Here is a 26464-nt window from a genome sequence, read left to right on the forward strand (position 1 = left end):
AGCAGGAATAAAGCTAGAATACAGCCAGAATAAAGCCGGAATAAAGCTAGAATACAGCCAGAATAAAGCAGGAATAAAGCAGGAATAAAACAGGAATAAAACAGGAATAAAGCCGGAATAAAGCCGGAATAAAGCTAGAATACAGCCAGAATAAAGCCGGAATAAAGCAGGAATAAAGCAGGAATAAAGCCGGAATAAAGCCGGAATAAAGCTAGAATACAGCCAGAATAAAGCCGGAATAAAGCAGGAATAAAGCAGGAATAAAGCTAGAATAAAGCAGGAATAAAGCAGGAATAAAGCAGGAATAAACCTAGAATACAGCCAGAATAAAGCTAGAATACAGCCAGAATAAAGCCGGAATAAAGCCGGAATAAAGCAGGAATAAAGCTAGAATACAGCCAGAATAAAGCAGGAATAAAGCAGGAATAAAGCAGGAATAAAGCCAGAATAAAGCCAGAATAAAGCAGGAATAAAACAGGAATAAAGCCGCAATAAAGCCGGAATAAGCCAGAATAAAGCAGGAATAAAACAGGAATAAAGCCGCAATAAAGCCGGAATAAAGCAGGAATAAAACAGGAATAAAACAGGAATAAAACAGGAATAAAGCCGGAATAAAGCCGGAATAAAGCCGGAATAAAGCTAGAATACAGCCAGAATAAAGCCGGAATAAAGCCGGAATAAAGCAGGAATAAAGCTAGAATACAGCCAGAATAAAGCAGGAATAAAGCAGGAATAAAGCAGGAATAAAGCTAGAATACAGCCAGAATAAAGCCGGAATAAAGCTAGAATACAGCCAGAATAAAGCAGGAATAAAGCAGGAATAAAACAGGAATAAAACAGGAATAAAGCCGGAATAAAGCCGGAATAAAGCTAGAATACAGCCAGAATAAAGCCGGAATAAAGCAGGAATAAAGCAGGAATAAAGCCGGAATAAAGCCGGAATAAAGCTAGAATACAGCCAGAATAAAGCCGGAATAAAGCAGGAATAAAGCAGGAATAAAGCTAGAATAAAGCAGGAATAAAGCAGGAATAAAGCAGGAATAAACCTAGAATACAGCCAGAATAAAGCTAGAATACAGCCAGAATAAAGCCGGAATAAAGCCGGAATAAGCAGGAATAAAGCTAGAATACAGCCAGAATAAAGCAGGAATAAAGCAGGAATAAAGCAGGAATAAAGCCAGAATAAAGCCAGAATAAAGCAGGAATAAAACAGGAATAAAGCCGCAATAAAGCCGGAATAAAGCAGGAATAAAACAGGAATAAAACAGGAATAAAACAGGAATAAAGCCGGAATAAAGCCGGAATAAAGCCGGAATAAAGCTAGAATACAGCCAGAATAAAGCCGGAATAAAGCCGGAATAAAGCAGGAATAAAGCTAGAATACAGCCAGAATAAAGCAGGAATAAAGCAGGAATAAAGCAGGAATAAAGCTAGAATACAGCCAGAATAAAGCCGGAATAAAGCTAGAATACAGCCAGAATAAAGCAGGAATAAAGCAGGAATAAAACAGGAATAAAACAGGAATAAAGCCGGAATAAAGCCGGAATAAAGCTAGAATACAGCCAGAATAAAGCCGGAATAAAGCAGGAATAAAGCAGGAATAAAGCTAGAATAAAGCAGGAATAAAGCAGGAATAAAGCAGGAATAAACCTAGAATACAGCCAGAATAAAGCTAGAATACAGCCAGAATAAAGCAGGAATAAAGCAGGAATAAAACAGGAATAAAGCCGGAATAAAGCCGGAATAAAGCTAGAATACAGCCAGAATAAAGCCGGAATAAAGCAGGAATAAAGCAGGAATAAAGCTAGAATAAAGCAGGAATAAAGCTAGAATACAGCCAGAATAAAGCAGGAATAAAGCAGGAATAAAGCAGGAATAAAGCAGGAATAAAGCAGGAATAAAGCAGGAATAAACCTAGAATACAGCCAGAATAAAGCTAGAATACAGCCAGAATAAAGCAGGAATAAAGCAGGAATAAAACAGGAATAAAGCCGGAATAAAGCCGGAATAAAGCTAGAATACAGCCAGAATAAAGCCGGAATAAAGCAGGAATAAAGCAGGAATAAAGCAGGAATAAAGCAGGAATAAAGCAGGAATAAAGCTAGAATACAGCCAGAATAAAGCCGGAATAAAGCTAGAATACAGCCAGAATAAAGCAGGAATAAAGCAGGAATAAAACAGGAATAAAACAGGAATAAAGCCGGAATAAAGCCGGAATAAAGCTAGAATACAGCCAGAATAAAGCCGGAATAAAGCAGGAATAAAGCAGGAATAAAGCCGGAATAAAGCCGGAATAAAGCTAGAATACAGCCAGAATAAAGCCGGAATAAAGCAGGAATAAAGCAGGAATAAAGCTAGAATAAAGCAGGAATAAAGCAGGAATAAAGCAGGAATAAACCTAGAATACAGCCAGAATAAAGCTAGAATACAGCCAGAATAAAGCCGGAATAAAGCCGGAATAAAGCAGGAATAAAGCTAGAATACAGCCAGAATAAAGCAGGAATAAAGCAGGAATAAAGCAGGAATAAAGCCAGAATAAAGCCAGAATAAAGCAGGAATAAAACAGGAATAAAGCCGCAATAAAGCCGGAATAAAGCAGGAATAAAACAGGAATAAAACAGGAATAAAACAGGAATAAAGCCGGAATAAAGCCGGAATAAAGCCGGAATAAAGCTAGAATACAGCCAGAATAAAGCGGAATAAAGCCGGAATAAAGCAGGAATAAAGCTAGAATACAGCCAGAATAAAGCAGGAATAAAGCAGGAATAAAGCAGGAATAAAGCTAGAATACAGCCAGAATAAAGCCGGAATAAAGCTAGAATACAGCCAGAATAAAGCAGGAATAAAGCAGGAATAAAACAGGAATAAAACAGGAATAAAGCCGGAATAAAGCCGGAATAAAGCTAGAATACAGCCAGAATAAAGCCGGAATAAAGCAGGAATAAAGCAGGAATAAAGCCGGAATAAAGCCGGAATAAAGCTAGAATACAGCCAGAATAAAGCCGGAATAAAGCAGGAATAAAGCAGGAATAAAGCTAGAATAAAGCAGGAATAAAGCAGGAATAAAGCAGGAATAAACCTAGAATACAGCCAGAATAAAGCTAGAATACAGCCAGAATAAAGCCGGAATAAAGCCGGAATAAAGCAGGAATAAAGCTAGAATACAGCCAGAATAAAGCAGGAATAAAGCAGGAATAAAGCAGGAATAAAGCCAGAATAAAGCCAGAATAAAGCAGGAATAAAACAGGAATAAAGCCGCAATAAAGCCGGAATAAAGCCAGAATAAAGCAGGAATAAAACAGGAATAAAGCCGCAATAAAGCCGGAATAAAGCAGGAATAAAACAGGAATAAAACAGGAATAAAACCAGGAATAAAGCCGGAATAAAGCCGGAATAAAGCCGGAATAAAGCTAGAATACAGCCAGAATAAAGCCGGAATAAAGCCGGAATAAAGCAGGAATAAAGCTAGAATACAGCCAGAATAAAGCAGGAATAAAGCAGGAATAAAGCAGGAATAAAGCTAGAATACAGCCAGAATAAAGCCGGAATAAAGCTAGAATACAGCCAGAATAAAGCAGGAATAAAGCAGGAATAAAACAGGAATAAAACAGGAATAAAGCCGGAATAAAGCCGGAATAAAGCTAGAATACAGCCAGAATAAAGCCGGAATAAGCCGGAATAAAGCAGGAATAAAGCTAGAATACAGCCAGAATAAAGCAGGAATAAAGCAGGAATAAAGCAGGAATAAAGCTAGAATACAGCCAGAATAAAGCGGAATAAAGCTAGAATAAAGCAGGAATAAACCTAGAATACAGCCAGAATAAAGCTAGAATACAGCAGAATAAAGCCGGAATAAAGCCGGAATAAAGCAGGAATAAAGCTAGAATACAGCCAGAATAAAGCAGGAATAAAGCAGGAATAAAGCAGGAATAAAGCCAGAATAAAGCCAGAATAAAGCAGGAATAAAACAGGAATAAAGCCGCAATAAAGCCGGAATAAAGCAGGAATAAAACAGGAATAAAACAGGAATAAAACAGGAATAAAGCCGGAATAAAGCCGGAATAAAGCCGGAATAAAGCTAGAATACAGCCAGAATAAAGCCGGAATAAAGCCGGAATAAAGCAGGAATAAAGCTAGAATACAGCCAGAATAAAGCAGGAATAAAGCAGGAATAAAGCAGGAATAAAGCTAGAATACAGCCAGAATAAAGCCGGAATAAAGCTAGAATACAGCCAGAATAAAGCAGGAATAAAGCAGGAATAAAACAGGAATAAAACAGGAATAAAGCCGGAATAAAGCCGGAATAAAGCTAGAATACAGCCAGAATAAAGCCGGAATAAAGCAGGAATAAAGCAGGAATAAAGCTAGAATAAAGCAGGAATAAAGCAGGAATAAAGCAGGAATAAACCTAGAATACAGCCAGAATAAAGCTAGAATACAGCCAGAATAAAGCAGGAATAAAGCAGGAATAAAACAGGAATAAAGCCGGAATAAAGCCGGAATAAAGCTAGAATACAGCCAGAATAAAGCCGGAATAAAGCAGGAATAAAGCAGGAATAAAGCTAGAATAAAGCAGGAATAAAGCAGGAATAAAGCAGGAATAAACCTAGAATACAGCCAGAATAAAGCCGGAATAAAGCTAGAATACAGCCAGAATAAAGCCGGAATAAAGCCGGAATAAAGCAGGAATAAAGCTAGAATACAGCCAGAATAAAGCAGGAATAAAGCAGGAATAAAGCAGGAATAAAGCAGGAATAAAGCAGGAATAAAGCAGGAATAAACCTAGAATACAGCCAGAATAAAGCTAGAATACAGCCAGAATAAAGCAGGAATAAAGCAGGAATAAAACAGGAATAAAGCCGGAATAAAGCCGGAATAAAGCTAGAATACAGCCAGAATAAAGCCGGAATAAAGCAGGAATAAAGCAGGAATAAAGCAGGAATAAAGCCAGAATAAAGCAGGAATAAAGCTAGAATACAGCCAGAATAAAGCCGGAATAAAGCTAGAATACAGCCAGAATAAAGCAGGAATAAAGCAGGAATAAAACAGGAATAAAACAGGAATAAAGCCGGAATAAAGCCGGAATAAAGCTAGAATACAGCCAGAATAAAGCCGGAATAAAGCAGGAATAAAGCAGGAATAAAGCCGGAATAAAGCCGGAATAAAGCTAGAATACAGCCAGAATAAAGCCGGAATAAAGCAGGAATAAAGCAGGAATAAAGCTAGAATAAAGCAGGAATAAAGCAGGAATAAAGCAGGAATAAACCTAGAATACAGCCAGAATAAAGCTAGAATACAGCCAGAATAAAGCCGGAATAAAGCCGGAATAAAGCAGGAATAAAGCTAGAATACAGCCAGAATAAAGCAGGAATAAAGCAGGAATAAAGCAGGAATAAAGCCAGAATAAAGCCAGAATAAAGCAGGAATAAAACAGGAATAAAGCCGCAATAAAGCCGGAATAAAGCAGGAATAAAACAGGAATAAAGCCGCAATAAAGCCGGAATAAAGCAGGAATAAAACAGGAATAAAACAGGAATAAAACAGGAATAAAGCCGGAATAAAGCCGGAATAAAGCCGGAATAAAGCTAGAATACAGCCAGAATAAAGCCGGAATAAAGCCGGAATAAAGCAGGAATAAAGCTAGAATACAGCCAGAATAAAGCAGGAATAAAGCAGGAATAAAGCAGGAATAAAGCTAGAATACAGCCAGAATAAAGCCGGAATAAAGCTAGAATACAGCCAGAATAAAGCAGGAATAAAGCAGGAATAAAACAGGAATAAAACAGGAATAAAGCCGGAATAAAGCCGGAATAAAGCTAGAATACAGCCAGAATAAAGCCGGAATAAAGCAGGAATAAAGCAGGAATAAAGCTAGAATAAAGCAGGAATAAAGCAGGAATAAAGCAGGAATAAACCTAGAATACAGCCAGAATAAAGCTAGAATACAGCCAGAATAAAGCAGGAATAAAGCAGGAATAAAACAGGAATAAAGCCGGAATAAAGCCGGAATAAAGCTAGAATACAGCCAGAATAAAGCCGGAATAAAGCAGGAATAAAGCAGGAATAAAGCTAGAATAAAGCAGGAATAAAGCAGGAATAAAGCCGGAATAAAGCAGGAATAAAGCAGGAATAAAGCTAGAATAAAGCAGGAATAAAGCAGGAATAAAGCAGGAATAAACCTAGAATACAGCCAGAATAAAGCTAGAATACAGCCAGAATAAAGCAGGAATAAAGCAGGAATAAAACAGGAATAAAGCCGGAATAAAGCCGGAATAAAGCTAGAATACAGCCAGAATAAAGCCGGAATAAAGCAGGAATAAAGCAGGAATAAAGCTAGAATAAAGCAGGAATAAAGCAGGAATAAAGCAGGAATAAACCTAGAATACAGCCAGAATAAAGCCGGAATAAAGCTAGAATACAGCCAGAATAAAGCCGGAATAAACCTAGAATACAGCCAGAATAAAGCTAGAATACAGCCAGAATAAAGCAGGAATAAAGCAGGAATAAAACAGGAATAAAGCCGGAATAAAGCCGGAATAAAGCTAGAATACAGCCAGAATAAAGCCGGAATAAAGCAGGAATAAAGCAGGAATAAAGCAGGAATAAAGCAGGAATAAAGCAGGAATAAAGCAGGAATAAACCTAGAATACAGCCAGAATAAAGCCAGAATAAAGCAGGAATAAAGCAGGAATAAAGCAGGAATAAAGCCAGAATAAAGCCAGAATAAAGCAGGAATAAAACAGGAATAAAGCCGCAATAAAGCCGGAATAAAGCAGGAATAAAGCCAGAATAAAGCCAGAATAAAACAGGAATAAAGCCGGAATAAAGCCGGAATAAAGCCGGAATAAAGCTAGAATACAGCCAGAATAAAGCCGGAATAAAGCCGGAATAAAGCAGGAATAAAGCTAGAATACAGCCAGAATAAAGCAGGAATAAAGCAGGAATAAAACAGGAATAAAACAGGAATAAAGCCGGAATAAAGCAGGAATAAACCTAGAATACAGCCAGAATAAAGCTAGAATACAGCCAGAATAAAGCAGGAATAAAGCAGGAATAAAACAGGAATAAAGCCGGAATAAAGCCGGAATAAAGCTAGAATACAGCCAGAATAAAGCCGGAATAAAGCAGGAATAAAGCAGGAATAAAGCTAGAATAAAGCAGGAATAAAGCAGGAATAAAGCAGGAATAAACCTAGAATACAGCCAGAATAAAGCCAGAATAAAGCAGGAATAAAGCAGGAATAAAGCAGGAATAAAGCCAGAATAAAGCCAGAATAAAGCAGGAATAAAACAGGAATAAAGCCGCAATAAAGCCGGAATAAAGCAGGAATAAAGCCAGAATAAAGCCAGAATAAAACAGGAATAAAGCCGGAATAAAGCCGGAATAAAGCCGGAATAAAGCTAGAATACAGCCAGAATAAAGCCGGAATAAAGCCGGAATAAAGCAGGAATAAAGCTAGAATACAGCCAGAATAAAGCAGGAATAAAGCAGGAATAAAGCAGGAATAAAGCTAGAATACAGCCAGAATAAAGCCGGAATAAAGCTAGAATACAGCCAGAATAAAGCAGGAATAAAGCAGGAATAAAACAGGAATAAAACAGGAATAAAGCCGGAATAAAGCCGGAATAAAGCTAGAATACAGCCAGAATAAAGCCGGAATAAAGCAGGAATAAAGCAGGAATAAAGCTAGAATAAAGCAGGAATAAAGCAGGAATAAAGCAGGAATAAAGCTAGAATACAGCCAGAATAAAGCAGGAATAAAGCAGGAATAAAGCAGGAATAAAGCTGGAATAAAGCAGGAATAAAGCTGGAATAAAGCAGGAATAAAGCCGGTCATAAAGCCAGAATAAAGCAGGAATAAAGCTGGAATAAAACAAAGAATCTGAGTGAGGACAAGATTGAACAACCATTCAGGTTTCTGTTTGTTGTCCCAGATTAACTGACCAATCAGGTTAGAGCGTGCTCTGGTTGTATGTGGAGAGCAGACGAGATGCAAACCGTTACTCATGTTGGTTTTCGGATATGAGACTTCTGAAGCTCTTAAGTGTTAGCCGTCTCTGCTACAGGCTAAATATGGTCATGTGATGCCACCGTATCAATGACTTGATTCTTTCTTCTCTGGTGGGTCAGACGTTTGTTGGTCCATAAAGCCAGATTATTTATGGCCTGCCACGCAGCACATCTCACATTGTATGAGGAGCCGCACAGCAGATGTCATTTCACAATGTAACTCTTTACTGGTAAAGAAAGTGATGCGTTTAATGACCTCTAAGTTCTCTGTACGTCTGAAACTTTGGGACATTTTTGGAAGAATCCCTAAAAGAGACGAGTTGCAGAGCAGCTTCTTCTTCACTCCTGAACGGTAGAAGGCGTGTTTTCTTTACAGTCCTGGTTCTTCACACTGGAATGATGAGGATGAAGAAATATACGAGCTAGAGTCGGAGGTCCAGCTTGTGTTTCAGGCGTCGTCACATCACAGCCTGTTTGTTGTCTGTTTCATCTGCACTCTGCTGCAGCAGATCAAAGTCTCAGCTCCTCTCACACTTCTGCTTCCTGTCGTTTCTCTTCAAACGTCCAATCAGCTGAGCCGCTCTGACCCGTCATGTTTCCAGCTCTCACAGTTTAGTTTCATTATTTTCTGTGATCAGCTCCGAAATCAAAGCAGCCAAAAGCTTTCAAATCTGAAACATGATATTAATCCTGATAAAAGCACGCTCCATCATATTTCCTCTGTGTGTGTGTGTGTGTGTGTGTGTGTGTGTATGTGTGTGTGTGTGATGCTTTTGTTTGGAGGGTTTGGTGCAGTATCCATCATGTTAAATATCTGCATGAACAATGAGCACACTTACAGAAGTGATCACAGAAACTAATCGTCCTGTCTCAGCTGTGGAGCACCTGTCCATCTGTGTCCACTGAGTGGCAGTTTCACTGTAAGTCACAGGTGGGCTGAGATCTGTCTCACTACAGCGCTATGAAGCCACAACAAACAGATGTTACTGAGATTTAATGACAATAAACAGGCTGAGAGGATGCTGAGAGAACGACATCAGGATGAGGCTGTACACAGGCTGAGCTCAGGCTGTGTCAGGTCTGTCTGTGAGACGACAGGAACACTACTTTAAAATGAATGTTTTTTGAATGGAGTTTGGTTTGAACATCTCATGAGTGCTCACTGAAGCTTTGTGTCCTTTTCAAAATAAAATGTAGCTGATAAAAATGCTGACAGTTTGCTGACAGACGTTACACTCTGCTTCACCACGCTGCTCAGCGCCTGATCACTGAGCTCTTCTTCTCTGCTCTTAAACAGCAGGTACCTGTGGCAGCCATCACACCTCCATGGTGGCAGCACAGAGCAGCTTCCTGTGTAGCTGCTTTTCTGGAGCAGAGAAGAAGAGATGCTGGTCCCACACCTCACACTGTATCAGAACAGCTCTGTTCCATACACGTCTCTATACTCAGACTTTATGTGACGGTGCCTTCTTTATAATAAACACTCACATTAGACTCTCCATGTTTATCGTATCGTCACACTCTGATCTGCGATCAGGGAAACTGTGACATGTGTAACTCTGACCCTCAGTGACTGCAGGACTGCAGGTCCCATCAGGAAACTCCATCAGAACAAAGTCCCTCACAACCAGCAGCACGAGCCTCCACAGCTTCAACACCAGCTGAACAGGTAAAGAGGATCAGCCTCCTGAATGAGGCGAGGATCAGAGTCCTCAACACCCACGGCAAGAGCTGTCTTTAAATACAAGCCTGCAGCTCACAGCCCCTTTAATGATCACCTGCTGATTGCTTCCTCACCTGTGCTAAACGCCAGAACAGTGCATCAAAGTGACGCAAACATCTTTGACCTCCTAATGTGAGCTCAGGTTTCCGCTGCACGATTGTGGCCAAGGTGATAATCACCATTATCGTGATCAGTCTGACGCAGGGGGACGGGGAGCAGCGTTCACACACTCACCATGCTGCACTTTGTGCTGTGTAGGTGCTCATCATGTGACATGCCAGCACCCCCAAAAGTGAAGCCCAACCCTCTCCATCGCCCCCTGGTGGAGCGGCTGTTTGGGGAGCGCTTGATTTGATACGAAGCAGAGTTTTCTACAGGCGGAGCTTTGTAAACGTCAACATCACCGTCAGTCGTGTTGATTTAATCGTGATTGGGATTAATAAACGATTGATTATTCATTCATCATCAACATGTGCTGACTGTATTCTCGTGTGTAACTGCAGAAGTTTGATTTTAAAGAGTAAACGTGGATGAAGACGTGTCCTGATTCTGTCCCTCCTCAGAGGCCGAACGAGCTGCAGACGCCGCTTCATTTCACAACCTGCGTGAGGATGCTGCAGGTCGTCCTGGAAACAAAGCACGGCACGACTCCCGACAACAACACCAGAGATCAACTCACACACGGACGGCACCTTTAACTCACCACAGAGAGAGAGAGAGAGAGACTGAGAGAGAGTGAGAGAGAGTGAGAGAGAGAGAGAGACAGAGAGAGACAGAGAGAGAGAGAGAGAGAGACAGAGAGAGAGACAGAGAGAGAGACAGAGAGACAGAGAGAGAGAGAGAGACAGAGAGAGAGACAGAGAGAGAGACAGAGAGAGAGAGAGACAGAGAGACAGAGAGACAGAGAGACAGAGAGAGACCTATAGACTAATTATTTGTTACATTACCAGAACAGGTGCTGTAAGGTGACACAGGTGCTGTAAGGTGACACAGGTGCTGTAAGGTGACACAGGTGCTGTAAGGTGACACAGGTGCTGTAAGGTGACACAGGTGCTGTAAGGTGACACAGGCGTCGGGTCACAGACTCAGTTTAACTTCAGCCGCTCTGAACTGAAATCAGTTGAAGTGATGAGCTGATGACAGGAGACAGGTGAGTTGAACTGAAGGAAACTTGAGGCAGCAGGGCCTCCCTGCAGCGCAGCGTGCTGTCCTATACACATGCTGTACAAACGAACATCCTGTATGTTTGTTTGATGCTGATTTCACCTCCTCATGAAACTGCAGCGTGCTGTGATTTTGATCTGTGCAGCCCCGATCAGAAGCATCACACACATGAACATAAATCAGCAGATCGATACAAATTATTTAATAACTGTAACATTTTAGTAAACGTCATCATTTGTAGACAGACTTGCATGTTGGCAGAAACTTAAATATTGAATAGTTTGAGTTCTCCATGAATAATTAATGTGTTCCTGAGTCAGACTCAGTCAGTCCCGGTTCTGCTCATTTCCTTATGTTTTGGGCTTTTGGTTTTGGGTTTTTTTTACCTCACAATCACCTGCGGACCAGGTGGACCCTCACGTGCTGAACCGTGCTCACGTGTTTTTCTCACATAAAATCAGACTGAAATGAATGCAGGCTGTGCAGGTGTGTGTGAGGCTCACCTGGACCTGGTACATGTCTCGAACTCGGCTCCAGCAGGTTTCAGATCGGTCCTCCGTCGTTCAGCGGGACGCAGTCAGCAGCTGCAGCCGCCAGGAGTCCACCGCAGCCCGGCTCGCTGCAGCGACCCGCTCGTTGTGTCTCCGGGGCCTCTCAGCCCTGAACCCCTGCAGAACGACGCGGAAATCCCGGTCCGTGTTCCCGCTCCGCTCTGGCTCCTGATCCGCTCGGTCCAGTCTCCCCGACACCAAAGCTCCCCAGCACCGCGGGGTCCGGTTTTCATGTCTCTCCGCTCCGCTTGAGGGCGGGATGAAAACAAACCGAGCCGAGCCGAGCCGAGCCCGTCCCGAGCCACTCCGACGTCAGGCTATTCTGGCTACACACGGGGACTTCCTGTACGATGTTTCACAATAAAAGCGTTATGTTGTGGCGTCCCATTCAAAGAAGCTCAATTCAAGCAGGCTTTAGATTTACAAAATAAAACGTGTTTTAACCCTGTCATTACCTGAACCTGTACCCGATCATTTAAATACACATGAACACATTAACTGAAGTGTGTCGTCACATGAACATTAAATGATCTTCTGTGATACAATACAATAAATATGCTATATATAAATAAAATAAAGCACTGTTGTAAAGATCAGGTGACCCGTTTGTCACAACAACTTTATATATATATACATATATACGTGTGTAACCACATACACATAGACATATCTACATATTCACATATTAATACACTGTTATTTAGAGAAACACTAAGTTAACAGTAACACCTGTAAACACCTGGTGATCAGCACACGCTCCTTCATCCCTGCACCTGGTGGAAATCCTCTCTTCTACCTCTTTATAAACTGGTTCATGTTTGGACATTGCTAAAGCTCCACATTCAGACTGTTCCAGCGTTAATACACACTGCAAACACACACACACAAATCAGGTACGGCTGTTATACACATAAATAAAGTGTAGCCTACACTGGTCTAAACAGTTCTCTGTATCAGCATGTGTACATACTGTAAATATGTAAGGTGTATATAAGCCGTCTGCTGCTGTATTAATCTTTCATCTTTGACACTCGTCATCGCTGCCAGCCGTCTTATTGCTCTATTGTTGTATGTTTGTCTGTACACAGAGAGCCTCGTAAGCTGGAGTCAGCATCCTCTTATGTGTACACATGCCTATAATAACGCTTTCTCTTTAAATACATTATTATAAAAGAAATGTGTTCATGTCTTTTTATTTACAGGAGTGTGTCAGTCAAGGAAGTTAAAGTAGTTTTAACATGTATGTCCCTAAATACCAGCGTGTCATTACAGCTTGCTCAAAACAACATGTGTTAAACGATACGATCATCATGATGACATGATTTTACTGAAGATCATTAAACACAATCTGTAATGTTATATGCACAAGATTTAAAATGTCATCATGTATATTTTTAACATCACACGGTGACAGTGACGTACGTCAGCTCGGTGACTGATATGTTTTCCAGTCAGGGATCAATGAAGTCCATCCATCTTTCAGTCAGTTACTCTCGGTTAGCTAACTAAAACAGGTAGACTCACAAAGTTAGTACAGACACACATTCAGAAAACAGGATGACTATGTGATAACAGTTTAGCTCTGTATGTGGACCTCTAACAGACACGAGTTAGCTAACAATCTCCAACCTTCTCATGTAGATAAATGTCTGTAAGTCTCTCTCTCTCTCTCTCTGAATGAGGTAACACATGGTGACTGAGCCTATGGCCCGCTGATGAAAGCCTTTCATCTGCAGTATACAGTATTATTATGGGCTGGGTGTCTGTGGCGGCGCCCAGTTAGTGACGCGTTCTCCATCAGCCAGCAGTGGTTGGTCTGCCAGAGAGGGTAGGCGGAGCTAAGCGGCTGCTTTTCCGCTCTCTGCAAGTGTTGCGAGTAAACAGTAATCTACTATGGCTGAACAAAGAAAGAAAAGATGGATGACTACAGATACAACTTCAACAAGAAGTGAAAATCCAAAGAAGAAGAAACAAACTCGACGCTCAGATGAAGCAAACAGTCTGAAAAGGAAAGCGACCGTCAGCCAGGAAAATCAAGAGTTACAACCGGAGCCGACCGTGGACGCCACACATGCAGCACTGTGTGGATATCTGGGAAGTGTGCTCCTGCAGTTAGTGTTTATCACCAGTGGGTGGCGCTCAAGAGCACAAAACTGAAATATTCGAGATTGGTTCTTTAACTAAGATGGTGTTACGTCTCTTTACACAGGCTAACTCACCTCTGACTGCATCATGGCCTCAGGCTCAAGTCCCAACAGCCTCTTTGAGCTCACGGTGAGACGTTTCTGAGGGAGACAAAACGTCACTTTGATTAAGATACACTACGTCAAATAAAACCTTTCATTTTATCGTCATAATTAATGATTAACCAGCGAAAAACAGCATATGTGCCGATTTGTTAGAGCGATGCGTTTAGGTACACCTGTCAATGTCTGCCTTCAGAGACCTGTGCGGACATTAAATAAGCAACTGAAGTTTCAGTTGAATGTATTTGAAATCAAAATGCTTGATATTAACAAAAAGCAGGAAAACAAAGCTACATAAACTTGGATTGGTGACATTTTGATATTCTGACGCAAATAACACCGTCTCTGATTTCCTGTGTAATTATTTTAAATATCACTCACACGTACCTGAAGGGAGCATCACTGGAAGGCGCGCGCTGGTTCTGCAGCAGATCTGCGTCCTGATTGGCTGTTTTACAGTTTAAAGGGAAGCCGTGACATCTGAACCCCAAAACAGACAAAAACCAACGAACCTAGTAGTTAGTTAGTTAGTTAGTTCATTAGTTAGTAGATCACGTGTTTGAACGCAGGAGGCAGCGTGTGATGTCTCCTGCCGTCAGCCTGTTGATCATACAATTTGAAACTTTGCTGTAACAAGCTGCTGTAGTATTTAAAGTTAGGCCAGAAGGCTAAACGAAGCTTTAGCTTCCCGTTGCTCTTTCATTTCAGTCTGAGTGTGACATCAGAGGATGGGTATCACATCTACTGCCTGTTATATGAACCTGAAGTCAGGACATGGTTAGCTTAGCTTAGCATAAAGCAGGGAGAAACAGGTAGCCTAGCTCTGTCAGAAGATCAAAACAGACCAACGCCTCTGAAGCTCACTGAGGAACATTTATTTATATCATCTGTACATCAACACAAATGTATAAATGATTTAGTCTGTTAAAAACAACCTTTAATTAAAAACACGCTTTTTGCTCATACTGAAGTAAAGCGGTCAGCGGGTACAGCTGTGACTGATGACTCGTGTAAACAGAGGAAACAGATGTCATAACACCGCTGCTGGTTGTTTTTGTTTCATGTACGACAGAAGACATCCAGTCGTCTAACTTCAGTGATGTGACTTTGATGGCAGACCAGGCGTGTCACTGTGAACATGTCCTCCTGTTAAACAGCTCAGTCATTAAAGCAGAGGATTTCAAACGTTTTGTTCCTGCTGCGTTCACTGTCCTGCAGCACTTTGACTTTTACAACATTTATTACAATCTCATTATTTCTAGAATCCCACCTGGAGCTCACCTGCCAACACCTGCTGGTCTGGATCAAAGGGTGATCTGGGTTGATGCCCTTTTAGGTTTTTTGAAGTGGCCATATTTGGTCGACAGGATGTATAGAAGGTGCTACCCCTATATCCTGATGGACAGGCCACTATGTTAGCTCTGTCAATCAAAGGTAGCCCCGCCCTAACACATTCAACAAATGACAAACTAAAACGTTTCACAAACACCTGTGGTGATGTGTTCACTGACATCTGTTTGCAGCTGTAAAGGTCATTTAAACAACCGACAGGAACAGTTCTGAAGAGAATAATAATGTGAAGGGAGCATGTTGAATGAGAATATTTCTTCATTTGCAGTGATGAACATGAAGCTGCCCCCTCCCAGACACAAACCACACAAACACCTCGTCTCTCTGAATAATAAAGAGCTCCAATAAGAAACCCAGACATTGTGGAACTAACGAGGAACTTTAAAGTTTGTTTCTGAGAAATCAGAATCAGAGTCCGTCTTTGTGAAACCAGTTCTAACTCCTTCAGGGCCGTCGTCTGCTCCTCTGACAGAGATTAGGAACACGTCATGACGTTCATACGATCAACAAGGTCCCAAATCTTCATGAGCCACAGGAACGCTGTTTTTCAGGAGATGATCGAGAAGCTGTGGACCCAGAATCTGATGCTACAAACAAATCATGCTACTAACATGCTAGCTACAGCTGGTCATAGTAGCAGTTAGCAGTAAGCTAACTCTCAGTGACTGTAAAGCCCACCTGAGTGGTGGAGTAGTTTACACCCTGACAGACGAGCTGCAGTGACAAGCTACATTAGCTTCCTCCATTTTGGACTCTCACAGTAAGCTCTGTCAGGGTGGCTTCCTATTGCTCAGCTACACACTGATAAGTTCCTCCTTATCCTCAGGTGTGAACACACACTGTGCCTCCGGTGTCAGTGTGTCAGCAGGTGTGTGGCTGTGTCCGAACCCGCCCACTATCATACTGTTCAGACCAGGTACCATGTAAAACTGAATAAGCAGGAGGCAGGACGTTAGGAGGCGGTTTCAGACACAGCCGGTGTCGAAAACACGAAGCTGTGAGGTCAGGCTGGTCGGTCAGTGGTCCAGGTGGATTGTGGGTAATGTGGGAAACGAGTGCTCAGTGCTCAGACTTTGATGCTACTGGATTTGGTTCCTCTTCTTCTCCTTGTTGGCGTCATCACCTGTGAGCGTGACATCAGTGAGGCCCGGCTCATCACAGGTGACCTCGGTACCAGCGTTAACCAGTTCGTTTGCAGCGGTGGCACCGACCTCATCGACCTCTGCGTCCTCGGTGTGAGTGGTGGCGGTGGTGGTTCCTCGACTGGCGCCACCCTGACGGTGTTCTTTCCGTACAGCTTCCTCTCGTACTGCAGCAGCTGCTCCCAGAAACCGGCATTCAGACGCACGTAGGGCCGGCTGTCCTGCACCCAGCGGTGCGCCTGGCGCAACGTCACTCCTCTGTACCGCATCAGGTACGCCATCACCAGTGCCGGGGAGCGGCTCATGCCGGCAGCACAGTGCACCAGCGTGCCCCCTGTATGGTTGCCATGGATACGCTCCGCCACCCGCTCAAAGTGATCTCCAAGACGGGCACTGGGCAGGTCAGAGACAGGAATCCGCACACACTCCACCCCCGGGTAGATGGGGCAGGCGTGGTTGATGGTGGCGTTGACGATGAGGGTAATGCCCTTCTGTGACATCAACGAGGCATTGAGGGGGGCGTCGGCCCCGCCCAGGAACAGCGTGGGGGTGATCTGAGAGAGCGACATGAGGCAAATCTGTCAGGAAACACAGGCTGGGGTTAATAAACTTCTGAGGACCGACCAGCTGACCGACAACAACAAACCTCCTGAACACAAGACAGAAACCTGCTCTCAGGCTCATCTCTGACTCCAGTTCAGACACATGGTTAGCCTAGCTTAGCACAAAGACTTGAAGCAGGGAGAAACTGTTAGCCTAGCCTAGCTTAGCACAAAGACTTGAAGCAGGGAGAAACTGTTAGCCTAGCTTAGCACAAAGACTTGAAGCAGGGAGAAACTGTTAGCCTAGCCTAGATTAGCACAAAGACTTGAAGCAGGGAGAAACTGTTAGCCTAGCTTAGCACAAAGACTTGAAGCAGGGAGAAACTGTTAGCCTAGCCTAGCTTAGCACAAAGATTTGAAGCAGGGAGAAACTGTTAGCCTAGCTTAGCACAAAGACTTGAAGGAGGGAGAAACTGTTAGCCTAGCTTAGCACAAAGACTTGAAGGAGGGAGAAACTGTTAGCCTAGCTTAGCACAAAGACTTGAAGGAGGGAGAAACTGCTAGCTACTCCTAAAGAGAACAAATTCCTTTCCATCATCTGTCTGATTGACAGGTTGTATCTTGTTGTCATAAGAGTATCAGAGTGAATAAGTTTATCTTTGTGTGTGTGTGTGTGTGTGTGTGTGTGTGTGTGTGTGTGTGTTACCTGCTGCTGGGACTTCTGTCTGGTTCTGGTTGTTTCTTCCTCTGATCGCAGCTCTGAATGAACACACACACACACACACACACACACACTGATGATACCATAGAAGGCTGTGTGTGTCAGTCATCCAGCCAATGAACTGAAGGGTTAATTTTAGTCCAACAGCTGGAAACTCGTCCTGAAGTCACCAAAATAAGAGCAAAAACTTTAAAGTGAATAAACACAGTTAACTTTGTATACACATGTCTATATGTTATTAAGTATTACTGATATCACAGACTTTATCTTATAAAAACATAAAATTAATGCGATTTTTTTCTTGTTATATGTGTAATGTTTGATTTTATTGGTGAAGTGTCTGAAATGTGTTCCTTCAAAGACTTTAAACATGTGATAAACTCAGATTGGTTAGATTTTAGATCTGTGATCAGCTGTGTGTCTCCTGTGTGTGTGTGTGTGTGTGTGTGTGTGTGTGTGTGTGTGTGTGTGTGTGTGTGTGTGTGTTTGTTTCTCTGATCTAACAGATGTGTGATTCTTGTTTTGTCCAGAGGGGGGCAGTGCAGGGTAACCCGGAAGTTTCGAAAAAACATCTGAAAGGAAGAAGTAAAGGAAGCTTTGCTAACAGTTAGCCAGTTAGCGTCCTCCGTCATGGCGGAACTGAACCGACAGCTTCAGGAGTATTTGGCCCAGTCCAAAGGCGGCGGCGCTAAAACCATCTCCCAGTCCAGCTCCAGCACCACGGTGGACATAGATGACCCGGAGCCGGTATCCGGGAGCTGGTTCGGGCGGTGGTCGAGTCCATGGCCCGGAAACCGCGGCGGAAGTCCGGCTGGCAAGAGCTCCAGCGGAAACAGTGGCTTTTCTTGGCCGTGGTCGTCCGAACCGGACCCCTGCCTACCGGGCATGAGTCGCCGGCAGCGGCTGGTGGCCTTCGGAGTGTGCGTGTCGTTCTCCGCACTGTGTTTCGGACTGTCGGCGCTGTACGCGCCGCTGCTGTTGCTCTACGCTCGGAAGTTCGCGCTGCTCTGGTCGCTCGGGTCGCTGTTTGCCATCGCCGCGGCGGCGGTGCTGCGCGGACCCAGCAGACTCCTCGCGGGCCTGCCCACCTCCCCCGGAGCCGCCGTTTATCTGTGCGCCCTCGGAGGGACTCTGTACGCGGCGCTGAGCCTCCATAGCACCGTGCTGACCGCGCTGGGAGCTGCCCTGCAGGTCACCGTCATCGTCGGGTACGTGGTGTCGCTGCTGCCCGGGGGGAGCGCCGGGATCCGCTTCATGGGAGGAATGGCGGCGTCAGCCATCAAAAGGACCGTTACCGGGAAAACCATGCCGATCTGAACCGGGACTGAATGTCAGAGACCGGACAGAACTCAGACCCACGACGGGTGTACATCAATCAGGCTTCATGCACTGATTCCAAAAACAGGGTCCGGGGGCCTCCTGGGGTCCCGGTCTATAAGGACCTACTTTAATTCTGTCGGTACATTCCTCTGCAGCCTGATGATTGATTGGAGAACTGACACGTTGACACTAAACCCTGAACGGTGACCTGCAGGACTGACGGGCTGCTCACAGGACCAAACAATGGAATAATGTTTTAACCTGATAAACTGTGACTTTATTTTCTCTGATGTGCTTTTATTAACATGTTTCTGTGGGGGATAAGTGTGTGTGCAGTGCGTGTGTGAGCATGTGAGAGAGAGAGAGAGAGAGAGAAAGAAAGAGAGAGAGAGAGAGCAAAGTGAGATAAATACAGGAAATAAAAACTTGTTTGGTTTCATTTGTTTCTAATCAGAACATTCACTCACTGTTAGTTTCCTTGAACTGTGAAAAAACAAGTAAATTATTATTATTAAAACGTTTTCCTCTTTAGTTTGAAGGTTTGCTGCCTGACCGCCTGTTTGTTACAGGTTACCTGGGTGTGCTGATGTGACTTATTGGAATTAAAGGGTCCAATCTGGTGTTCTGAAACCTACTCTAACATGTTGGGTAAATGAGTTACAGGTCTGCAGCAGTAAAACGAGCTGCAGTTGTTTCCACTGTGTGTGTGACAACATGACAAAGGATCCCTACAGAGATAGACCTTTTTGTTACAGAGGAAGATGATTGTTTTAACCACACACAGACGTTACATCGCTCTCTGCACACACACCAGACTCCATTCAGAAAAACACTGATTTAAGCTCACAGAACTCAGGAGCTGCTGCTCTGACAGGTTAGTTAGTGTTATTATTTGCAGTCAGAAATGTCAGCGGATCATTGAAGTGTGAATCTTTATTGTCCACCTCAGTGGAGTCGGTGAAAACACAAAAACATAGAAATCTTTTACAAAAAAGACAAAAAGCAACAACCTGAAGACGAAGTTTTCACTGAAATAAAAGAGACGCAGATACAAAGACAGCCGGAGATTCTCTACAATATTTTACATTAAAATCAGTCTGAGCTTCAGACAGCTCCTCTCTCCTGCCCATCCACCTGTCGGCTCAGGTGTTTCACCTGAAGCAGAGTCATTGTGGACCAATCAGAAACCAGTGTCCTTCACAGCAGCAGAGGTCTCAGTGTGTCACATGACCACAAGTTAGTCTGAAGGGTTTCAGGGTCTGGGGCTAGAGGGGGTGGGCCTGGGGTGATCAGACAACCAGAGGAGAGGAGGATCATGGGAGTTTTTTCTTCAAGACAATCTGCCCCGGCTGCCCCCCCTCGGTGGTCCTCTGGGCGCTGGTCCTCCTCTCCTGGGGACCGGACCTGATCCAGGTCCTCCAGGACCCCAGCCGCCTCGTCCACCTCGACCGGGCGGACCGTAACCACCGTCATCCCTCTGAGGGGGGCGACCTGGAGGGAACAAATATTCAGTCAGTGTATAATGTTTTACACATCCAAGCCTGTTAGTTAAAGGGCCTGTAATGATAATCACATTTATATCATATTTAATTATTAATAGACAGTTAAACTAAAGACCATGTTAGCGCCCCCTGCAGGCCTGTTGGTAGATTAAACTCAGAATGGTTCATCCTCTGGGAACAGGAACCTCTGAAAGTTGTTTCAAAGTAAAATGTGTTTTTTATTAACAGCTGTTCTGACCTCCGTCAGCGCCCGGGGATTCGCGCTCTCGGGGGTCTCCCGTTCCGGGTCCGTCCTGCCACGGGCGCTTCCGGGGGGGCAGAGACGCCATGTCCATCCCCTGCAGGGAGGAAGAGCGCTCTCGACCGGCGGGAGAGGACCCATCATGCATCTGCTGACCGTCCCGATAACCGTCATGACCTACACACAGGAAGACACGGAGACAACGCCACAATAAGAGTCTGCAGAGACATGAGTCAGCCTCCTGGTTTGAGGTCTTTGAGAGATGTTTGTGGTCTCTGATTATTTCATCAACATTACTGACATGAATCATTCTGTGAGGAGCATGGTGTCACAGGTCTGCATCACCTCACGTCTACGTGTTACTCCCTGTTTCAACGTTTCAACTGGACTTTATTCTCCAACTTATTTTAGTGCGTATTCACAAACTACTTGCACACACACAACTGCAGAAAACAGATCCTCTCACCTCCCCCTCTGGGCGGACCTCCTCCCCGAGGCGGCCTCCCTCTGCCTCCGTTGTCCCAGCCTCGACCCATCTCCTCCGAGCCATCATAGCCCTCCTCCTGGCCTCCGTACTCATCAGGGTAACCTCGGCCCCCAGGCCGGCCAGGGCCTCCCCCCCTGAACCTGAAACAGCCAACGAGTCCAGATGAGATCTGTTCAGACCTGCAGGGTCTGCAGGCTTTAGCTCCGCCTCCAATCACTTACCTGTCGTCTCTCCGTCCTCTGAACTCTCCTCCACTGAACCTCTCGTCAGGGCCCCAGTTCCCCCCATTCCCCCCTCCTCCTCTGTGTCCGCCCCCCCTGTGCCCCCCGCCTCCTCCTCCCTGGTAGCCTGGTCCGGGTCCTGGTCTCCAGCTCTCCTCTCTGCCATGGAAGTCCTGGCCTCCGTCAAAGTCCTGCGGTCCACGTCGACCCTGCTGGTTGTCTCCCCAGTAAGGACCTGAGCCCTGGTCCGGACCTCCAGGACCCGGCCGGTCAGGAGGGCCCATGTGGTGGTTGGGTGGTGGCCCCCGAGGGTCCCCTTAGAGAAGAGGAGTCATCAGTGTGTTTTCTGAGCGAGGACCTTAACAACAGTTTTGTCCTGATAAATCTGGAAACAGTTTCTGTACTTGATTACATCATTGAAGACTCTGAGCCGCGACCGAGTCTTTAATACATGAAGGAAATAAACAAATTAAACAATTAAATAATAATTAAATTCATCCTATAGCTGAAGGCTATAGCTTAGCATTTCTACAGTGAGCATGAACATGAGACCCACGAGTGTGATGATGATAATGGTTGTTTTTAAACAGTGACACAGTGAACTATAAACTGGGCCTAGAATGGAGCCCTGGGGTTCTCCTCACAGCTTCATCCCTCCTGAAGCTGATTCCAACATCAGTTCTAAAGAACAGAGCTTAACGTTTCATTTCCTGTTTGGCCCTACCTTTGTTGTTGGGCCCCTGCTGGCCCATCCCGTGCATCATAGGCCCCGAGTTCTGACCCTGAAAAGATCAAATCCCAGTTATTATTAGAGCTGACCTGATCACTGCTGGAGCTGCTCCTCGGTCAGTCAGACGTCACTCTGACGACTAACTGATGGTACAACATGAAACTGAACTCACCTGGTGCTGCATATACGGGGGCCCCTGCATGTTTCCAGGGGGCCCCTGCATGTTGCCATGTGGTCCCTGCATGTTTCCAGGGGGCCCCTGCATGTTGCCATGTGGTCCCTGCATGTTACCTGGGGGCCCCTGCATGTTTCCTGGAGGCCCGTGTATCCCTCCAGGGGGGCCCTGCATGTTGCCCATCCCATAGTTGTTGCCATGTGTCCTTGGTGGGGGCCCCATCATCCCACCCTGCATAGGCCCCTGAGGGCCCATCATGTTCCCCTGAGGTGGAATCATGCCCCCCTGAGGTGGAGGACCCTGAGGATCCCTTGGACCCATTCCTCGAGGAGGGGGGCCCATCATCCCACCAGGGGGCCCCTGCATCCCTCTGGGTCCCATTCCATGTGGCCCTTGGCCCCCAATGTTTCTGGGTGGGCCTGGGTGTCTCTGCATACCTTGGGGTCCTTGCATGTCTGGAGGTCCCATCATGCCCTGAGGGGGCCCTTGGTGAGACTGGGGTCCAGAGGGAGGCCCCATCTGTCCAGGGGGCATGAAAGGAGGCTGCATGCTTCCGGGGCCCATGGGAGGCCCCATGTTGTTGGGCATCTGTTGAGGAGGCATGTTTGGGGGAAAGCCCTGCTGGCCAGGAGGCATCGGTCCCCCAGGACCTCCAGGGCCAGGGAAGGGGGGCATAGGGCCCTGGCCCTGTGGGGGGCCCATGTTCCCATCTGTGTTCATCTGGTTCATCCGGTCCATCTTCATTTGCTGTAGAAAAACCAGAGACATTAAACATTTGTTCAGTCTTCAATATCCAACATATACAAACATATACTGGGGGTGACACGGCGGGTTCTGTGAACTCATGTCCAGGTTTATCCTGGGGTGTGGTTTATAAAGTATAATGTACTACAGGGCAGTGCAGGACAGCTGTGTTTTAACTGCTGATTACATACAACAAATATTAAAAGCCACTGTGGAACTTTAAATGATTGTTGAGGTTGGCGCCCCCTGTAGTCAAAGCAGTATCTTATCTCTTGTGCTGTACATGAGTTCTTGTAAATAACTAGATAGAAACAGTCTATTAGCTGTCTGTTTGCTTTTGTAGCTCCTAAAGAGGCATCAGGACTGAATTCTGTTTCATAACCAGATAAAAACTTCTCACTGCGTGTTTATGTCATTTAAAAAACTTAGTTAGTCTCGTATTTTAAACATGCATCCTATCTTTTACATATTGTGGGCTCGACATGAGTATTAGTACAAATGCATTTGGAATTTGCTTCAGTAAAAGCCACCAGACTACATTAACAAAAACAGTACTTTAACCTGAGCGACGCAGGAGAAGCTGAGATTAGTTCTTTTCAGTGTGTTTTAATCACAAACTATATTTGTGAAATAATTAATAAATTATAGACTAATATCTAAATAACAGATAATAGGACTAAGAAATAAATCCTATAAAATGAGCCTGCTGACAGCGCTCCTCTGAGCTGATGAATCAGACAGGTAACAGTGAAGAGTCAGACTGCTCACCTCCAGCAGCATGGGGTTCGTGTACTGCAGAGCGGCCATCTCCTGCTCGATCTCCGCCTGAGTTTTCTTCTTTGTGTCCACTTTCTGCTCCACCTTCCGCTCTTTGGACAGATCTCCACCAGGGGGCATCATGGGTACTTTATTCTCAGCCCAGGCCTGTAGAGGGGCAGAGCAGTTCCCACTGTTTATACTGCCTCCACATTACTAAAACTGGTGTAATGTAACACTGAAGAAACATTATGTCGCGTTGAGCAATGCATAACTGATATAAAGTCCAAGTGTTCATCAGGTGTGTTTACCTGTTGGAACTGTACTGGGATGGGTTTGGCATACGGTACTTTCTTCTGCGGGACCTTCTTGGTGTCTTTCCCCATGACCTCGTCCATGCCCCAGTCCAGACCCGGGATCGACATCTCCACCTCAGGAGCCACCTCCTTACCTGGAGACGACAGTCACACCCGAGTTACTTTTGAGTTAAACCTGAGTTAAACCTGAGTTAAACCAGAGTTACACCTGAGATAACCAGTTACACCAGAGTTACATCTGAGTTAAGCCAGAGTTACACCAGAGTTACACCTGAGTTAAACCAGAGTTAAACTAGAGTTACACCAGAGTTTCACTTAAGTTAAACCAGAGTTACACCTGAGATAACCAGTTACATCTGAGTAACACTAGAGTTACACCAGAGTTAAACCAGAGTTTAACCTAAGCTTCACCAGAGTTAAACCAGAGTTTCACTTAAGTTAAACCTGAGTTACACCTGAGTTAAACCAGAGTTACACCTGAGTTAAACCAGAGTTACACCAGAGTTACATCTGAGATAAACCAGAGTTATATCTGAGTTAAACCAGAGTTACACCTGAGATAACCAGTTACATCTGAGTAACACTAGAGTTACACCAGAGTTAAACCAGAGTTTAACCTAAGCTTCACCAGAGTTAAACCAGAGTTACACCAGAGTTTCACTTAAGTTAAACCTGAGTTACACCTGAGTTAAACCAGAGTTACACCTGAGTTAAACCAGAGTTACACCAGAGTTACATCTGAGATAAACCAGAGTTATATCTGAGTTAAACCAGAGTTACATCTGAGTTAAACCAGAGTTACACCAGAGTTACATCTGAGATAAACCAGAGTTATATCTGAGTTAAACCAGAGTTACATCTGAGTTACACCAGAGTTTCACTTAAGTTAAACCTGAGTTACACCTGAGTTAAACCAGAGTTACACCTGAGTTAAACCAGAGTTACACCAGAGTTACACCAGAGTTACATTTGAGTTAAACCAGAGTTATATCTGAGTTAAACCAGAGTTAAACCAGAGTTTCACTTAAGTTAAACCTGAGTTAAACCAGTGTTACACCTGAGTTAAACCAGAGTGACACCAGAGTTAGACCAGAGTTACACCTGAGATAACCAGTTACACCAGAGTTAGACCTGAGTTACACCAGAGTTACATCTGAGTTAAACCAGAGTTACACCTGAGTTACACCAGAGTTACACCTGAGTTAAACCAGAGTTACACCTGAGTAAACCAGAGTTACACTTGAGTTAAACCAGAGTTACACCTGAGTAAACCAGAGTTACACCTGAGTTAAACCAGAGTAACACCTGAGTTAAACCAGAGTTACACCAGTTACACCTGAGTTAAACCAGAGTTACACCAGAGTTAAACCAGAGTTTAACCTAAGCTTCACCAGAGTTAAACCAGAGTTTCACTTAAGTTAAACCAGAGTTACACCAGAGTTACACCAGAGTTAAACCAGAGTTTAACCTAAGCTTCACCTGAGTTAAACCAGAGTTTCACTTAAGTTAAACCAGAGTTACACCAGAGTTACACCAGAGTTAAACCAGAGTTTAACCTAAGCTTCACCAGAGTTAAACCAGAGTTTCACTTAAGTTAAACCTGAGTTAAACCAGAGTTACACCTGAGTTAAACCAGAGTTTAATCTAAGTTACACCAGAGTTACACCTTCACACATTCTCCTGTTTTCTGCTGATTTAATGAAATTAGATAAAAACAGTTGCTCAGCTTTGTTCCCCTGCAGACAGTCTCTTTGTGAGCTCCAGCATGAGACTTACTGCTCTGCTCCTGCTCCATGGCTGCTTTCAGCTGCTCGGGGATCCCCATCCCGGGGATGGAGGCCACGCTGTTTAAGTCCAGGTCATCTGAAACACAAACACAGAACAACCATCAACAGCTGCTGCAGAATAAAATCACAGACACACGTTTGACATTTTGACCCCTGCAGCTCACCGTACTCCATGCCGTCCTCTGACATCCCGGGCAGCAGGTTCAGGTTGTAACGGTCTCTCATCTTATCCCCTGGCCGATTCCTCGTCCAGAATTTACTGAATCAATTAAAATTATAAAGATAATCTTATCTCAAATGTTGAGTATCTTCTTTGTCTTGTATGTGCTGTGACCTCACAGGAACATTTAATGTACGGGTGTGTATACTGTACCTGGGTTATATACTTTAGTGTTTATGTACCTGGTGTGGTCGTTGGAGCCCGAGCAGAGGATGTGACCCAGCGGGTGCCAGGCCAGACTCCAGATCATCCCCTCATGAGCCATCTCCATCCCTCCTACCTCCTTCTCCACCCTGACAACAGACACCAGCAGCACCAGTTAACGTCCAACCAGTCAGACCAGTAACACAGCAGCATGTTCAGCAGCATGAGGGGAGACAGAATAAGAGGAACAGCCCGTAGATGAAGATGGACGACTTAGGCTCTAGTTAGCAAACTTAGGACCCCAAGTCTCTAACTAGACTCTTCTCCTCTGTCGCCCCCCAGTGGTGGAACGAGCTACCAAACTCCATTTG

The 26464-nt window shown here is 44.4% G+C and overlaps 4 protein-coding genes across 4 annotated transcripts in view; 1 reads left to right on the plus strand and 3 right to left on the minus strand.

Moving 5' to 3' along the window:
* The window catches only part of pex5lb (peroxisomal biogenesis factor 5-like b), a 65399-nt gene extending 53793 nt beyond the window's left edge, over window positions 1-11606 (minus strand). The window contains exon 1 of the mRNA XM_069684376.1: window positions 11401-11606. Within this exon, the coding sequence (XP_069540477.1) occupies window positions 11401-11415 (15 nt within the window). The 5' untranslated portion in view covers window positions 11416-11606. The remainder of the gene's footprint in view (window positions 1-11400) is intronic.
* Window positions 11607-15804: 4198 nt separating this feature from the next.
* Window positions 15805-18070, minus strand: LOC138611744 (dual specificity protein phosphatase 18). The gene is made up of 3 exons (XM_069684963.1): window positions 18055-18070; window positions 17435-17487; window positions 15805-16764 (listed from the first exon to the last, which is right to left on the minus strand). Exon 3 carries the CDS (start codon window positions 16753-16755, stop codon window positions 16111-16113), a length of 645 nt encoding a protein of 214 aa, XP_069541064.1. The 5' UTR covers window positions 16756-16764; window positions 17435-17487; window positions 18055-18070; the 3' UTR covers window positions 15805-16110.
* sft2d3 (SFT2 domain containing 3) lies at window positions 18040-19208 on the plus strand. The gene has a single exon (XM_069684962.1). The coding sequence runs from the start codon at window positions 18080-18082 to the stop codon at window positions 18764-18766; it is 687 nt and encodes a 228-aa protein (XP_069541063.1). The 5' UTR covers window positions 18040-18079; the 3' UTR covers window positions 18767-19208.
* Window positions 19209-20010: 802 nt separating this feature from the next.
* Window positions 20011-26464, minus strand: part of wdr33 (WD repeat domain 33) — a 22442-nt gene continuing 15988 nt past the window's right edge. Inside the window, exons 11-21 of the mRNA XM_069684562.1 lie at window positions 26132-26242; window positions 25894-25988; window positions 25719-25805; window positions 23937-24076; window positions 23638-23793; window positions 22123-22872; window positions 21945-22002; window positions 21221-21536; window positions 20979-21139; window positions 20510-20689; window positions 20011-20260 (exon numbers count right to left, since the gene is read on the minus strand). Coding sequence (XP_069540663.1) covers window positions 20100-20260; window positions 20510-20689; window positions 20979-21139; window positions 21221-21536; window positions 21945-22002; window positions 22123-22872; window positions 23638-23793; window positions 23937-24076; window positions 25719-25805; window positions 25894-25988; window positions 26132-26242 — 2215 coding nt within the window. The 3' untranslated portion in view covers window positions 20011-20099. The remainder of the gene's footprint in view (window positions 20261-20509; window positions 20690-20978; window positions 21140-21220; window positions 21537-21944; window positions 22003-22122; window positions 22873-23637; window positions 23794-23936; window positions 24077-25718; window positions 25806-25893; window positions 25989-26131; window positions 26243-26464) is intronic.

The sequence above is a fragment of the Semicossyphus pulcher genome, unplaced genomic scaffold, assembly GCF_022749685.1.
Source record: "Semicossyphus pulcher isolate SPU_LCO1_2020_fin unplaced genomic scaffold, fSemPul1.0.p SCAF_7, whole genome shotgun sequence".
In the NCBI taxonomy this organism is placed as follows: domain Eukaryota; kingdom Metazoa; phylum Chordata; class Actinopteri; order Labriformes; family Labridae; genus Semicossyphus; species Semicossyphus pulcher.

Coding starts and splice junctions, on each gene's coding strand:
- LOC138611744 (XM_069684963.1), bottom strand. CDS start 16,755: ATGTCGCTCTCTCAGATCACCCCCACGCTGTTCCTGGGCGGGGCCGAC.
- sft2d3 (XM_069684962.1), top strand. CDS start 18,080: ATGGCGGAACTGAACCGACAGCTTCAGGAGTATTTGGCCCAGTCCAAA.